This window comes from Grus americana, chromosome Z (genome assembly GCF_028858705.1).
Source record: "Grus americana isolate bGruAme1 chromosome Z, bGruAme1.mat, whole genome shotgun sequence".
Lineage (NCBI taxonomy): Eukaryota > Metazoa > Chordata > Aves > Gruiformes > Gruidae > Grus > Grus americana.
Genome location: NC_072891.1, coordinates 69,017,320 through 69,033,194, shown reverse-complemented (window position 1 = coordinate 69,033,194; position 15,875 = coordinate 69,017,320). Strand labels below are relative to the sequence as shown.

The 15,875-nt window shown below is 42.2% G+C and overlaps 1 protein-coding gene across 1 annotated transcript in view; it reads right to left on the bottom strand.

The window, feature by feature from the left end:
- The window catches only part of DTWD2 (DTW domain containing 2), an 86,519-nt gene extending 71,034 nt beyond the window's left edge, over positions 1 to 15,485 (bottom strand). Inside the window, exon 1 of the mRNA XM_054809841.1 lies at positions 15,328 to 15,485. Coding sequence (XP_054665816.1) covers positions 15,328 to 15,467 — 140 coding nt within the window. The 5' untranslated portion in view covers positions 15,468 to 15,485. The remainder of the gene's footprint in view (positions 1 to 15,327) is intronic.
- Between the last annotated feature and the right edge of the window lie 390 nt (positions 15,486 to 15,875).

Here is a 15,875-nt window from a genome sequence, read left to right as displayed (position 1 = left end):
ATTGTTGTTATTATTATGTATTGAAGAGATAGTTGTATCCAGAGACTTACCACTTAAGGGTGAAGTGGCTTTTATGGAGAAGTTTATAACACTACAGAGACAGGCAATTACATTAGAAGTATTTTAAATTACTTTGGACATTTCCTTTAGACTTTGACATCACAATGGAAGGTAACAGGTTACTCAACAAAATTAGTAGATTCATTAGTACAGCGTCTGTATGAATGATGTATGTTAACTGTAAGCTGTCCTCAAGGAGTGTTCTTTTACATATTTTCATGCTGAAGGTATACAGACAAAAATCAATATATTTCAGAAATGTGGACAAGATCCATGCCACCTTTATTAAAGGCTCTATGTTGTGCAGACCATTTCCCAAAGCAAATAACCTATTTGCCTGACCAATTAAATCATAAATAAAGGACAAACAAGTAAGTCTGGGGATTTTTTAGCCTGAAATCATGGCAGCTTTACAAGGCTAATCTGAACATATTAAAAATAACAAATATCTTCCAATGCCATAAAAGAGAAAAGATACAAAGAAGAAAAGAACAAAATACCCACTCTCTATATTTTCCTAACTTACTATATGGAAGCAGACCTTGGCATGCAGTTTTCCTTGCAAATAACTGAAGTTAACAAATCAATAGGAGAACACTCTTTCAACTATTTCAACTGTTTACATTAAAGTTGGCTGTGGTTTCCACTGTAACTAATAGGAGTAAATAAAAAAAAAATAGCATTTAGCTTATGCAGCACTGCAGTCATTACAGAAAGGCCAGGAAAGCCAAAAACTAATGAGCCTGAGATTGTTGACATTTTCATGCATCTTGGCTCTACAGTCTGGCAAAATAGCTGGCATTCTGACAAGCTTGATGCCAGACAGTTAGCAGAGCTTTAAATTTGTTGAAGAAGGTGAAGCGGTAATGGCATTTAAAGCGAGCCATTGAGACATTAAGATTAAGAAGTTAAAAAGAAGTTTTATATTGCCAGCTTTATAATTCCAAATCGGTCTCAGAAGTTTAGAGGCTGTCACAAGAAAAAAAACCAGAAAAATTCTGTAACCAAAAAAGTCTTGTGGAAAAGCTCAGAATTTCCTGGGGAACAGGGGAATCCACCAATCCAAGAAAAAGGAAAAAAAATTCCAACAATACAGAATCAGTATCTTGATTCTTTCATCCATTTGTATATATGCAGAGAACACTGCAGTTAAGAGCATAAAGTGAAAACAGAAGTATATTTCTAAAGAGCATATGAAGTTCCTAAAATAATGCTTTTTAAGTTAAATGAGCTCTGTGGATATTATTGGCTGAAGATTTTTTTTTTTTTTGGGGGGGGGGAACACTAGAGAAGTACATTTATTTGAATGTTTGCTTCAAACTGAAGAGTCGTATTTCCCCAAATGCTTGTTACTATTTTAGCCTTTGAAATAATAATTACAAAATTAGAAACTGTGCTGTTGGTTTTATGTGATAAAGTTGACTTCAGCTATGGTTTATTTAAGTTGACGTGCAGCTTGTTTAAAAGATGGTTAAGAAGTGCCTACATCTGAAAATGCTGCACCAAGCCATTTCCAACATAAGAATACAAAATGCTTATGAAAATAAAGACTGTCAAAGATACTCTCTTGAAGTTTTCATTTTCTAAGCCTTCCTTAATTTATGTCTTTCCAGCGATTTTAATTAAAGAGACACAGAATCTGAACCTTGTGTAGGCAGGATTTTATGAACTCCAGTTATACAATCTGACCTATCCTCCTTTCTAAAGGCTTTTACATGAAAAAGGAGAAAAGATGTGAGCAGTTGCTTGGCTAGAATTAGAGTTGTTGCTTATTTACCTGAACAACATCATGTATTAGAAAATTCTGCCCTCACCTGGCCTAAAAAATTTCCATTTTCTTATTTTGTTGACTAGAACTGAAAATAAAAAGCTGAAAACTATCTTGAAGGCAGGGAGTGGAACAGGACAGAAACCACTAAGCTATAAAACAGTCCAGAGAAGCAAAAATTGTCATAATATCGAAAGTACTTGCTGTGTGGCTTCCCTAGTAAGGGCCACTAAGCCGAACTCCAACCGGGGCTGCTCCTGCCACACAGTGGGTGCCCTCACCAGGCACCACTCAGCCGTCCGCCACCACTGCAGGGCTGCGCTGTGCCCGCAGCCCCCCGCTGCTGCACCTGCTCCCCAGCCCCTCCCAGTTCAGCAAGCTTCAAAATATAAAATTCCATTCAATATTAGATTTTATGTAATATTGTGGTGGAATGGCGCGTTAGCAAGTATTAATACACTGACCAGCAATTAGTATTTTTAGCAGTATTTCAGCTTCTCTTTAGGTTAGCAACAAATAATTATGTAAATCTTAATTGTATATGTACACAATTACTCACAAATCTTATTACATTTTTATACAGATTTGCAAAACAAATTGTCCGGTGCATTGCTAACATCTGCATCCCCACACGCGAGAACGTACATAACTGGTAAATTGGAGCAGCACAGCCTAAGGGAAGCTTGCTTCTGCCTCCTACTCGGTCTGTTTTCGGCAGAATGATAGGGGTTCTTCCTAAGCAATAAAAGCCACAAGAGACAGAACTCAGCGCTGATTCTCTGCTGACACCATGCTTTCATTACAATCCAGAAAAGGACCAAAAATATATTACACATGGAACTTGGACTTCTGTACAGCAGATGACCTCTTCCGACCTGCCAGGGCTAGCAGGCAGGCTCCTCCCTTTAGCCTTGGGTCTGGCAGGCTTGCTAGGCCCCTGCACGTCTGCCCAAAGAGCCTCCCTGCAGAGGACTCTCAAAAATTGTGGCTAACCAGCCCTTCTCCCCCTCTCCTTCTCAGTCTGGTACGTCCAAGCTCTTTTGCACCCCGTGTGGAATAAAGGGTCAGAGCGAACATTGCAGTGAGCCAGGGAAAAGGCACCTTGAGAAGCTTAAGGATTAAGACGCTGCTAGCCAGAGCTAGTAACAGCACATTTCAGCTGCATTTGGTGGTTCAAACAGCAACTGAAGCTGCGTGAGTGCAGTCCACAAATCTGACATTAGTACCCACACATCTTCTCAAAGAAGAGCTAAGTTTTTGTATCTCTCAACCCATGCAACAATGCCTTTCTTTCACAAATAACAACAACAAAAAATGTAATGAAATGAAGGTATTTCTATACTTTATTTTGGCAAAACAAATGAGTACACAATAGAAAGCCTATTCTAATCTATATTTAGCATTAACATAAAAGTGGATGCCTTCTATGAGCCAAAATGTCTTTAAAGATCACATACTCCATTAAAAGGAAAATCTACCATCCTCCACAGTTTATCCTCAATTGAACGTAAGCAAAAAATACCGTTAACAGAGCTTCAGATGATGAATAACGAATGTTAGCAAAATGGGTAACTATTAAATAGGATCTTCGGTTAAAGTATTTTAGTGTACTATTCACTTCTGCCATAGATGCTAGAAGAATGGAGTTGTATTTGTACATTCAGAGAACTTTGGTATAACTCAACACTATAGCACCACGTGAAAAAAAAGGCAGTGTGCAAGCACCATTCTGTTCAGAAGACTTCCTGATACGTCTTAGCTCTAAGAGTACTACAAATGCTATACTACACTCTAGCGTCCTTTTTCTGAATAGCAGGCACTTCTGTTGAACACACTTTCATTTTGATTTTGATCTAGCATCAATCTTAATAAAAAGCAGTCAACTGGTATAATGCAATGAAATAACATTTTAAAATACTATACCTATTATTCAGCAGAATACAGTTGTTACATTAAAACATGTTTTTACTGAATACAGAATATTTTATTTATTTAACCAGGCATCAAGTTCATTATGTTATTCTAAGCCTTTCGGGGATACTGAAAGATGTTGCTTTTAAAGTATACAATCAATTAAACACAAGTGCTTTTAAATGTTGAATATAGCAGTCATCTCAAATCCCAGACCCATATTCATTTGTACCTAATGACTACTCAAAGTACTTTGCAGGCAGCATTTCTAAGGAAAAATACCTTAAAATACCTTCTTCTGAGTAAGAAAGCTAAAAGTCTGTTGCATAAATGAACCTTTCTTGTGTAAATTATAAAAGTTTTATAACTAATGTAGTATATGTTTATGTTGCTCATAAAAGTTAACAAAAACAAGGTTACACTGCACCTGAGTACCTCATTAAGAGTGACAGGAATGAGATGGACCACAACAGTAAGATTTTGCGCTGAGAAAATTAGCATTGCCTGGTCTGAGAGGCCACTGGTATTAACTCAGAGCACAACAATACAAACAGAATTATTGAATAATTCTGATTAGAAGAGACCTCCGGAGGTCATCCAGGCCAGCTTCCAACTCAAAACAGGAGTAATTTCAAAGGCCTTGAACAACCTGGTCTGAACACTTCCAAGGATGGAGACTCCACAGTCTCACCAGGCAACCAGCTCTAGCATTTAACCGCTCTCACAAAGAATAACTTGTTTTTTCTTAAGCTGAAACACAGCCACACTCTGGCTGAAACAGCCCTTCTGCCCGCAGGGCACACTGCTGGCCCCGCTCAGCCTGCTGCCCACCTCGGTGCCCTAGTTCTGTCCTGCAGAGCAGTTCCCTCGACGGTCAGTAAGCAGGTTTGCAATGCTGCCAGGGCCTGTTCAGCCCCAGGACACACAGCTTTCAATTTCAATTTGCTGAATTCTGTGAGGTTCCTAATGACAAGACAGTTTGTCGGTGTCTCTCAATAGCAGCTCTATCCTCCTGCAGTACAGCAGCTGCTGCCCCCACATTGGTGCCACCTGCAAGCTTGCTGCGCACGCCTTCCACCCCACCAACCTGGTCACTGGGAACATGTTCACCAGCTTTGCACACAGCATGAACTCCCACAGAAACCTCTCCTAAGCAGCTGTCTCATAGACTTTGAACTGTCGATCACTGGAACTCGACAACCCGGCCAGCTCTTTTTTCATTTTGTAGCCACATTAATCTGTATTTTCTCAGCTTGACCAGGATATTGCAGAAAACTGTCAAATGCCTCCCTAGTATTCTTACTCACTAAGACAAATGTAACCACCACTATTTCAAAACCTGTCATCATGGTTAGATACTATTAAATCCACTAATCACTCTGGCGAAGCAGGTGGGCATGCTGTTCTTCCTTCTGTCCCCCACCGCCACTTGTTTTTGTGGTGCAATGACTTCATTACGCCTCTGATTGTGCCCTATTAAATTTCTCCCCTGACCCCTCTCCAAACTGCCACATAATCTATATTTGCAAACATTAACAGAATACGAAACCAAAGCAGTGGCTCATAACAATATTAAAAGATAACTAACTTAATAGGGTTTGACAGATTATATCCACTGTACTGTTATAAATGTCAAACACATTACCAAAGTAGTTTTAGAGACTGAAGCTCAAAGATATTTAGGTGTCTAGACTCCTTCGAAACTACTTGAGTTTAAAACACATATGTACCCATCAGAATCTCTGCCTCAGTTTCGTCAGGCATGAAGGGGCTATACAAGTTTGTTGTACTTGCTGGGGGTTTTTTAATCTATTTGGAGAGGACATATTCTAAAAGGAACTTTAAATCAACTAAATGCACGGCATTAGCTACCTGCTTTTTCATACATTAGGGTTTTTAAAAGAACTTAAGATGTTCATGGAGAATTAGATGTGGGTGTCCAAGAGAAACAGCACATCTGGATTTAATTGCTCATATCTTTGGTATTTTAATGAAAAAATCCCTATTTTTAATAGAAGGGTAAAATTAACAATCCCTTCTATTAAAAATAGCAAAACACATTTAAACGCTAATGATTTTACAAGCTCAAAACTCCAACAAAGAGAGAGAAATTATCAAGTTTCTAAATCAAATCCTAATAGACACTGAGGAAAAAATTAAATGGATTATTCCCAAATTGCCTAAGTGTTACATTGAATTCAGAACTATCAGGAAAAACAAGTTCCATATATGATAAAACTGAAGCAGACCACTACTGTTGTCCCATACACGTAACAAATCATAAGAACTCCCAAATTACCCTTTTTGATATTATCAATTCATACAAAATATGTGCCTTTAAAAGGTGTTCCTTCCAAAACCTAAGGAGCATGCACACTCTATTTAAAATCTCTGGCCTTTTGCATAACAGTTGATTGCTTTAAAAAAGAAAAAAAAACCCACAAACAAACCAACCCTGTACTATCGATTGTTAATATAGAAGCAATTAATAAAAAGATGTAGAAAGAAATAAAGATGAGCCACAGTAAGTATTTGGCTACTCATTAGTGAAGAAAAATTCCAGTTAACTTTACAACATAAATTGTCTACCATCTACCACTGCTGTGCCAGAAAAGCCATTGGATTAGGGCCTCCAGGACTCATTTTGTCTGTTTTCTTTAAACAGTGCCCAGCAAGACAAAAATTAAGTAGAGCAAGGACATGTTCTCCTTTACATGACTAAGTTGATACAGCTGGACATTCATGAGACCATAAACTTGTAAATGAAAACCACGTGTTGGGGTAGTTTGCAAGTCGTCAGTATTGACATAGGTGCTTAATAGCTTTAGGAACTGAGGACAAGAATTCAAAAAGAAACTCTTACCAGAAATGAGAGGTATCATTGGTGTAACTCAGAAATGGTATGTAGAAAGATGGAGAAATAAAATAGCTGAGAACTATGTCTTAAGAAGCCAAAGGAGAGCTATGCTTCCAGTAACAACACAGGCAACTAACTAGGCTGACATATCCAGGAGTTTGAAGTTGGATTATTTGTTCCAAGCAGAAAGCACTACAAACTTTGACAAAAAACATTTTAGCAGAGCTTGTGGAGCAAAAGTACAATCTTAGTAAAGCTACAAAAGAGCCAAGAGAAAACTGAATCCAGTGCTCAGAAGACAGTATTTGACTTAAAAAATGAGAAAGTGATACACAGATGCATTGCAAGGGATAAATCTGGATGGGAGATCAGTTGGTGGCATGAAATACAGTCACTAAAAGGAGGAGAGGAGACTCCAACAACCACTTGCTACAACTGAAATGGAAAACAACAACAAAAAATACTCATAAATGAAAGGCTGCCAGAAAACTAGAGATGGAAGAAGTCAGATAACCCTGATAATTCATTCTGAGGGAAGTCAGGAAAAAACCTGCCAAAACCTTAAGAAATTCTAGGCACACAGACTCAAGAAGGGAGGGAGGTTTGAGTGGTGCATCTGAAGTGACAGGAAAGCTTGGTTTTGTAAAAAATGAAACTCAATTAAGCTGGGGGGAAAACAAAAGGAGAAAAAAAAATAGGGTAACTGAAGAGGAATCTGAGTGAAGTAAGACCACATCAATCACAGGATGTTCAGACAAGCTCTACAGTACTTTTATATCATAAACAACTCTGGGATATGTCAGGGCTGGCCTTCCTCAAAAGCAAATGCTGTTCTGTTTCATAGCACCACATTCCAGGTGAAATTCATGTATGCCAGTATCAGACGCAAGCCTCAGAAATTATAAGAAAAATCACAGAATTGGCTGTGCTTAAATCAACTCTTTTTTGGGTACATGGATAAGTCTTCAGCTCCAACCTACTTTTGTAACTGTCACAGCGTGAAAAGTAAAATACATTATTTTTTTTAAGGTTTTTGCTTTGTGTTATGTTTATAAAAATCAATAGCAATTCTTGTAAAGTAACCATTGGTATTTTTAGTATTCCTTATGATTAAATTGGGAAGGCTTGATCAATGCTGAAATATCTTTGGGTTCTCTTACAATACACTACAATCCCCAAGGCAAAGTTGCACTTGGTGTAATTACAGAAAAGAAACAGATCAAAGGTACTAGAGTTGCTTTAATTAAAAAGATTACTCTCTGCTGCAGTTCTTATCTCTGTGCTCCTACTAGCCTATAGCTGTCCACAGTCAAAAGGATATGGTCAGCCTGACATAGCCTTTTTGTTGTTGTTGTTGTTGTTTTAATGTCAGCGGATCAAACTAGATGCTAACCAAGTTGGCCGAGCACAAAGTGTCCTAAAAAGGTCACTACTCATTAATCTGATCACAATATAATAGGAAATGAATAAATGCCTTTGAAATTTAGCCCAGCAGAAAGAAGTAGCATTCAAGTCACTAAAATTTTTAATTCATCAACAGTTCTGGCACCACTCATTACTGCTAACATAGGCCAAAGAAACAACAGCATGAGAAACCACTCTGGATACAGTAACTGCTAAATGCAGAAGAAATATAAACTGAAACCCACTTACCAATGTTTAGCTTGATATTTATAACACAAACGAATAGAAGCCACAGAATTTACTGTGTAAACAACATTTAAATCAATATTAATAACAGTGTGTTAAGATTATATGAGGCACTGAACTTCAAAACTGATGCTTGGTAATTTTTCCACTTACCTTTAGTTTCTCTTCCTAAAATGCAGTACAGATTACATATATCTTTGTTCATCAATTTCAAACAAGTTACAGCTTCATTTGTAGTTGGTAAATTCTACATCTATTTTACTATTAAGTATAGAATTTCACGAGTCCCTCCTAACATTCTTTAAAACTCCTTGAGAAACTTGTACTGAAAACAAATTAAAAACTCAAAAGACTTATGTGTCTATGAAGGAAAAAAGTAATTCTTGAATGGTAGAGACTTCCAACTCATGTACTCTTGCATTCCACACCCCCAGCCCTATTAAAATTTCTTAGCCTCTTCAGAAGAGCTGACATATTACTGCATAAATATCTCTGCTGCTCCAACGGCAGGAAAATCTACATAACCAGTTACTGTTGAAATTAACTTTCAGTTTGTAAAGCTTTTTGCAGTTGCAAAAATAGACATTTATTGTTAAATAATTCTGTATTAGGCTGTAAAACTTCTAAGGAATGTTTTCCCCTTGCTGCACATGCGTTTAAATGTAAAACTCACAACAGTAATTTGTTCTGTGGTCTTGCGGCTGGATTCTCTGATGGCCAGTAAACTCCAATCATCTCCAAGTCTGGAGGCAGGCTGACAGCACATCCTTGCTTAAGAACTTAACTCACCTTCCAGCTCTATGAGAATACACAGATATCCAAGCTGGCTATGAACACATAAATCACATATCAAAAAGCATACAGTCATGGCAACAGAGCTCTTCTTCATGTCATTCATTGACAAAGCTCCAAAGCAAGGTGAGACACCTGATTTACACCAAGGTGTCTCTTATCTTGTCAGCTGCCTATATACCTAGACTTAGGGAAACTGAAATACATTTACACTTCTACCCTTCTTTACTATATTAGGTACATATTTGAAATTATTTATATAAAAATCACTAAATGTCAGGAATAAACACTTATTTTACATTCACAGTAAGGACATGAGAAATCTTTGCCAGTACTTCTAGTTATTTTTCAAAGAAATGCAAATTACAGGTGACCAGGCCTGTAACTATTTTATCAGGCTCATCTGTGTTGAAACTAGTTACAAAAGTCACATCAATTAACCAGTTCAGGGGATTCTGTCCCCATGTTTGGACAACAGTTTGAAAAACCTATGTATGCAATTACTAGGCCAACACAAGGGCACAACAGAATTGCAAATGTACCATATTTTTTGAAAAGTAATAAATGAAAAAAATTACAAGAAATAAAATTCAGTTCCATAGGCCAAAAATCCATGAAGAGATAAATATTTTCCGATTCCTTCAGCTATGCTGCAACACACAGAACAATTTATCCACTATGAACAGGAACAGCTATTAACAGTCTTTTAAAGAACAATGACTCTCCCCAGTGTTTCCCTGCTTGGCACTTCCCTGTTCCCCAGCCTCACACTGGACTTGTGTAACTGACAAAGTCCTTCCACACAAATCCAAAGACAGACCTCAGATTTAATTTCTTCAGTGTAATCACTCTTTACATATGCTCTGTTAGACATATCTGCAAAATACTGAATACTACCCACCAAAGTATCTTCCTCAGCAAATGCTATTACTGCAGACACTTTTGAGATACTGTTACGTAAACTACAATACATAGCATCTTCATAATACAACTTTTGACTGTCACTAAGAACTGGAAAGCTAATTTCATGTTTACAAAAGATTACTATTTCTAGAGTGATTTGCCTCATCTCAGAATTAAATTTTATTACCAGCTACTTGTGCTCTTCTGGAAGATGTCTAATTTGCTTTTGTCTCATTACTATAACTTCGTCAAGACCAACTACTCTGCTGAAGGCATGACTTCTTTCTGCCAGCTTTGGTCAAATGGTCAGGAATGACCATTAATGTAACATCATCAGTGGTTACATTATTATCTTCTGTATCTCACAATATACATATAATTAATTTCAATTTCTTTCGAATGAGGATACTTTTGATTTAGTAGTATTATCTCAGTGCTCTTTCGCAGCAGTTTAAACTTACCCAATTCAAGCTTCTACAGTTTCACCTTCTACCTTCAGTGTGATAACAGCAGGCAGAAAGCTGGTAAAGCCTGTCCTGCAGAAAACACACTCAGCAGAACAGCTAATGGGTTTGGGTCAGCTTGGAGAAGAGGCCGAGAGGTGACCCCATCACAGTCTATGCCTTCATCAAGGAGGGCAGCTAAGAGGGAAGTGCTGATCTTCTCTCTCTGGGGACCGGCGATAGGACACGAGGAAATGGAATGAAGCTGCGTCAGGGGAAGTTCAGAGGAGAAGGTCCTCCACTGAGAGGGTGGTCAGTCACTGGAACAGGCTCCCCAGGGCAGAGGTCATGGCACCAAGCCTGTCAGAGTTCAAGGAGCATCTGGACAATGCTCTTAGTCATATGATCTAGTTTTAGGTAGCCCTGCAAGGAGCAGGGAGTTGGACTCTATGATCCTTATGGGTCTCTCCCAACTTGTGATATTCTATGATAATTAATCTACATTGGATTAGAACATTGCTCTCAGCAATAGTGGTCACAGGGCACGGTTCCCAGGCACCACTGGAGTAACCATCCCTTTGCTATTAGACTCTAAGGCCTAGATGGAGCTTCAGAAGGAAGGCAGACCTCTGCAAGTCTCAGGCTGCAGGAAGCACTTGAGGCCTATCACTGAGGTGTGTGGTCTTCTAGCCTGCAGGAGGCATGTAGTTGTCCACTAGCTGTGCTACAAAGTGAAAGGGCTGTGGGAGGAGGTCACTCTGCACAGCATCAAAGAGTACAAGAAAGAGATCAGCGGGATCTCTCCTGAGATCCTGAACCTTCAGCTGCAGCAGAAGGGCATGAAGCACCTGTGCCCACGAAACTGGTAAGATAGAGCTATTATAATGAAGGCTGGAAGGTAGTGACGTCTGACACCAGGAGGAAGGTTCCTGCCCCACCCAATGACTTACAGTTACACAATAGGTTCACTGTCTTCATAGCTGATGAGAAGCTGGGAGTGCTGTCCAATGGAGCACCTCTGATGGCTTGGCTTGACCCACTCAGGACCACTAGAAGGAAGCAGGTAGTGATAGTGGTAGAAGACTCCCTGCTGCAGGGGACAGAGTCCCCCCATGATCTGTCTTTGAGGGAAGTTTGCTCCTTCCTGGGGACTTATTTTGGGATATTATGAGAAAGCGATCAAAGTTCACCTGGCCCTCTGACTACTACTCTCTGCTGCTCTTCCACGTAGGGACCAACGACACTGTTGGGGTGACCTGGAAATTATCAAGAGTGACTACAGAGCTCCGGGGTTGGCTGTCTAGTGAACAAGTGGTCTTGTCAATCCTGCTGGTGAGGGAGAAGGGTCTCAGAAGGACTCAATGGACCCTGAAGGCTAACAACTGTTTGTGCAGCTGGTGTCAGCAGCAGGGTTTTGGTTTCTACAACCATGGGATCCTCTCTGAGGACCACCAGCTACTTGAAAGAAATGGGATGCATTTACTAAATGGGGTAGAAGTATCTTTGCCAACAGGCTGGCCAAATTATTGTTAGGGTGAGCTTTAAACTAGAAATTATGGGGAAGGCAGTGATTCCTCAACAAACAAGGAAGTTGGGTAGGCAAGCCTCATGGTGATGGGAACAGAAGGGATATAGCAACCAAAAAAAAAAAAACCAAAACAGAGGTGGAGTGAGGACAAGCATGTGAAGAAGGAGGTGCCTGCAGAACAGCCTAATGGGGAAGGCTCTTAAGCCTGTACTGGGGAATTGGCACACTTAGGTGCTTTTCTGAAATGCTTCTAGACTCAGGATGGGAACAAACATCATCAGTGCTGAGCAGAGAGGAAGAATCACCTCCCTTGACCTGCTGGCAGTGCTGGCAGGGAGAAAGAGAAGTCTGTGAGCAGTTACACGGCTACAACCTCACTGGGATCATGGAGACATGGTGGGATATCTTACATGACTGGCACACTGTGATGGAGGAATACAGGCTTTTTAGGAAAGAGAGCCTTTAGAAAAGCAAGGAGGGCAAGTTGTCCTTTATGTGAGACACCAGCTGAAAAGCCTGGAGCTCAGCCTTTGGACAGGTCAGGAGTCAGCTGAGAGCATATGGGTCCAGATTAGCAGGCACATCAACACAGGTGTTTTGTATAGCAGATATCTGCTTTAGACCTCCTGATCAGGTAGAATTAGATGAAGCTTTCCTCAAACAATTGCAAGAAGCCTTAGGTTCACAGGCTTTGGTCCTCATGGGCAGTTTTAACCATTCTGGTATCTTCTGGAAGGACAATACAACAGGGCTCAAGCAGTCTAGGAGATTTAAGTACACTGATAACAAATTCCTGGCACAGGTGATTGAAGAACCCACAAAGAAAGTTGCTCTGCTGAATGTGTTAATTATGAACAAGGGAGAGACAGCCTTGGCATGACCGTGAGATGGTGGAATTCAGGATCCTAAGAAGAGAGAGCAGAGCAAGAAGTAGGAACATTGCCCTGTATTTCTGGAGAGCAGACTTCAACCTCTTCAAGGATCTGCTTGGAAGAATCCCATGGGATGTGGCCATGAAGAAAAAAGCAGTCCAGGAGAGTTGGCTGATACTCCAGATCACCTCCTCCAAACTCCACCAAGGTCTATCCCAACAAGCAGCAAATCAACAAAGACAGCAGGAAGCCTGCATAGATGATCCAGGAGCTCCTGACTGAACTCAGACTTAAAAAACCAAAGAAATGTGCAACATGAGGGTGACAGTGCTATAGTCATCAAAAATCAACTTTGGCTTTCCAAAAGACTTTTAACAAAATCCTTTACAATAAAGTTACTAGGAAACTAAGCACCCATAGTATGAGGAAGGGTCCTTAGAAGAATAAGCAGAAACGTATCACCCAAGGTATACATTTCTGGCTTGCTCACACCTTGAATACTATATGGCAAACAGGAAGGTAGAAGCCACAACCAAAATAAACAAAAATGTGTGCTGGTTTTCATTGGGATAGAGTTAATTTTCTTGACAGTACCTACTATGGGGCTGTTTTGGATTTGTGCTGGAAACAGTGTTGATAACACAGGGATGTTTTCATTCCTGCTGAGCAGTCCTTACACAGAGCCAAGGCCTTTTCTGCTCCTCACACCACCCCATGAGCGAGGAGGCTGGGGGTGCACAAGGAGTTGGGAGGGGACACAGCCGGGACAGCTGACCCCAACTGACCACAGGGATATTCCATACCATATGGCATCATGCTCAACATATAAGGCTCAGGGAAGAGGAAGGAAGAGGGGTGACGTCCAAAGTGATGGCATTTGTTTTCCTAAGTCACCATTACATGTGCTGCAGCCCTACTTTCCTGGAGATGGCTGAACACCTGCCTGCCCGTGGGAAGGGGTGAATGGATTCCTTGTCTTGCTTTGCTTGTGTGCGGCTTTTGCTTTCCCTATTAACCTGCCTTTATCTCAACCCATGAGTTTTCTCACTTCTACTCTTCCAGTTCTCTCCCCCATCCCATCGGGGGTAGGAGAAGTGAGCAAGTGGCTGTGTGGGACTTAGTTGCCAGCTGGGGTTAAACCACAACAAAAGGTAATTCTTCCCACCTGGGGTTTGTAGGCCTGAGGTGTCTTCTCATCAGTCAGATGTTGCAGATACAAGAACTTTACATGGGTTCAAGGGGGACTGGAGAAGTTCACAGAGGAAAAAAAATCTCTACTGGGGTATATTAAATAAACACAAAACCACATCTGGCTCAAGAAGTCCCCTGAGCTAAAAGTCATTGGAGAAGAAAAGAGAGCAGCAAAAGGGAAGTCTCATGCATGTGCTTGGTTTTCATCTTTGGGCATCAACTATCGCCCATACCTTTTTTTTTTTAAATAGTTAACATTTATAAATGTTATAACTTACATGATACATAGTTTTTATGATGACTTACTTATGGGAACCTCACCATAAATAAGCTCCTGAACTCTGATGGTTTAAAGAGAGTACAACTAACCTTAATAAAATTACATGCCTATTTGTTTTACAATCAATAGAAACAGATGAAATCAACATAGATACTGGAAATTTTTTTCTTCGGTGGTTTTGCACAAACTTTGCAGTTCAGGAGCCGCTGATATACTGCCAACTCACTCCATTAGATGGACATATATAGACAGACATATAGGTTACAAGACATTTCTGTAAGATAGAAGTCACTGCCTGCTTTCAAAAGATACCCGAGTTCACATCGAGTTATACTTCCTGCTCCATTCCCCAGTGCTTGAATGGATTTCACAATCAGCTGTAAAATTGTTAAGTAAGGTTAGTTTCTTGTTTTCCTTTGACAAAGCACCAAGGTCCAAACAGCCCTACTGAGGTCTCATGTACTTCACTGCGTGGCACCCAGGGCCCACCGCACCCTCCCACAGGCTCCCGGTGTCACAGGCTGTGCTTGCAAAGAGAGGCTTGGGGTCTAACCCAGTACAGCCAAATTTACACGCCTGGTGAAAACCAGAGACTTCTTTAAAAGCAAGCAAACAAAACCGCCACGTCGCAGCAGCTCGTTGCCGGCCTCTCTAAGCGCCTCCAAGCCCTCCGCACCTGTCCCCTGCCCGCCGCCTTCACCGCCAAGCGCTGCTGAGGCAGTTTCCTGAGGTGAAACGGCCGAAACTCTGATCTACCGCCTATCACGGACATACGTCTCGAGATGTATATACGCTGCCACAGAGACACAGCGACATGCGAGATTTCAGCTACACTCGAGCGTGCGGGTGCGTGTGACTGTGCCGCTTGTTCCCTGCGAACTAACCGACCCCACCTCTGCCCCGTTGCTAAGCAACCAAACCCCGTTTGCTCAGCGCCGCCCGCCGCCCCCCGCCACCGCCACGACGCGCCGCCCCGGGGCTTCAGCGCAGCCTCCCGAAGACCGGGGCGGGGCGAGAGCCGGCGGTGCCTGGCGGCCCGGCGGCCCCTCCACGGCCCTGCCCCACGCGTCACCTGCAGCGCCCGCACTCCGGCCGCCTCTCGCAGCGCTCCACCGGCAGCTCCCACAGGCCCGCGCAGCCCTCGTGCTCCTCGTGCTCCTCGCTCCGCGCCGGGGCCGCCCCGCTGCCGACCGCCGCGCTGCCCCGCTCCATGCCTGTGCAAAGGGAGTCGCCGGCAGGGGGCGCCGCCGGGCAGGAAAGGCCGCCATCCCCGCTCACGTGAGCGGCTCCCGCCCCTTCGCGGGGGCTGACCCAACCGGGGCGCGGGGAGCCCTGGCGGGGGCTGACCCAATCAGCGCGCGGGACCCTGGCAGGGACTGACCCAATCGGGGCGCGGGGAACCCTACGGGGGCGGACTCAATTGGGGCGCCCTGACGGAGGCTGACGCAATTGAGGTGCAGGGAGCCCTGACGGGGCCACGCCCAATCGGGGTGCGGGGAGCCTTTCACCCGGCGCGTAGGGGAGCTGCGCGGCCGGCAGGGGGCGCCGTTGGTGCGCGTCGCTGGCGGTTGCCGGCTGTCCGCTCAGACCCCCCGCCGCCTGCCCGGGGTGAGGCGCCCG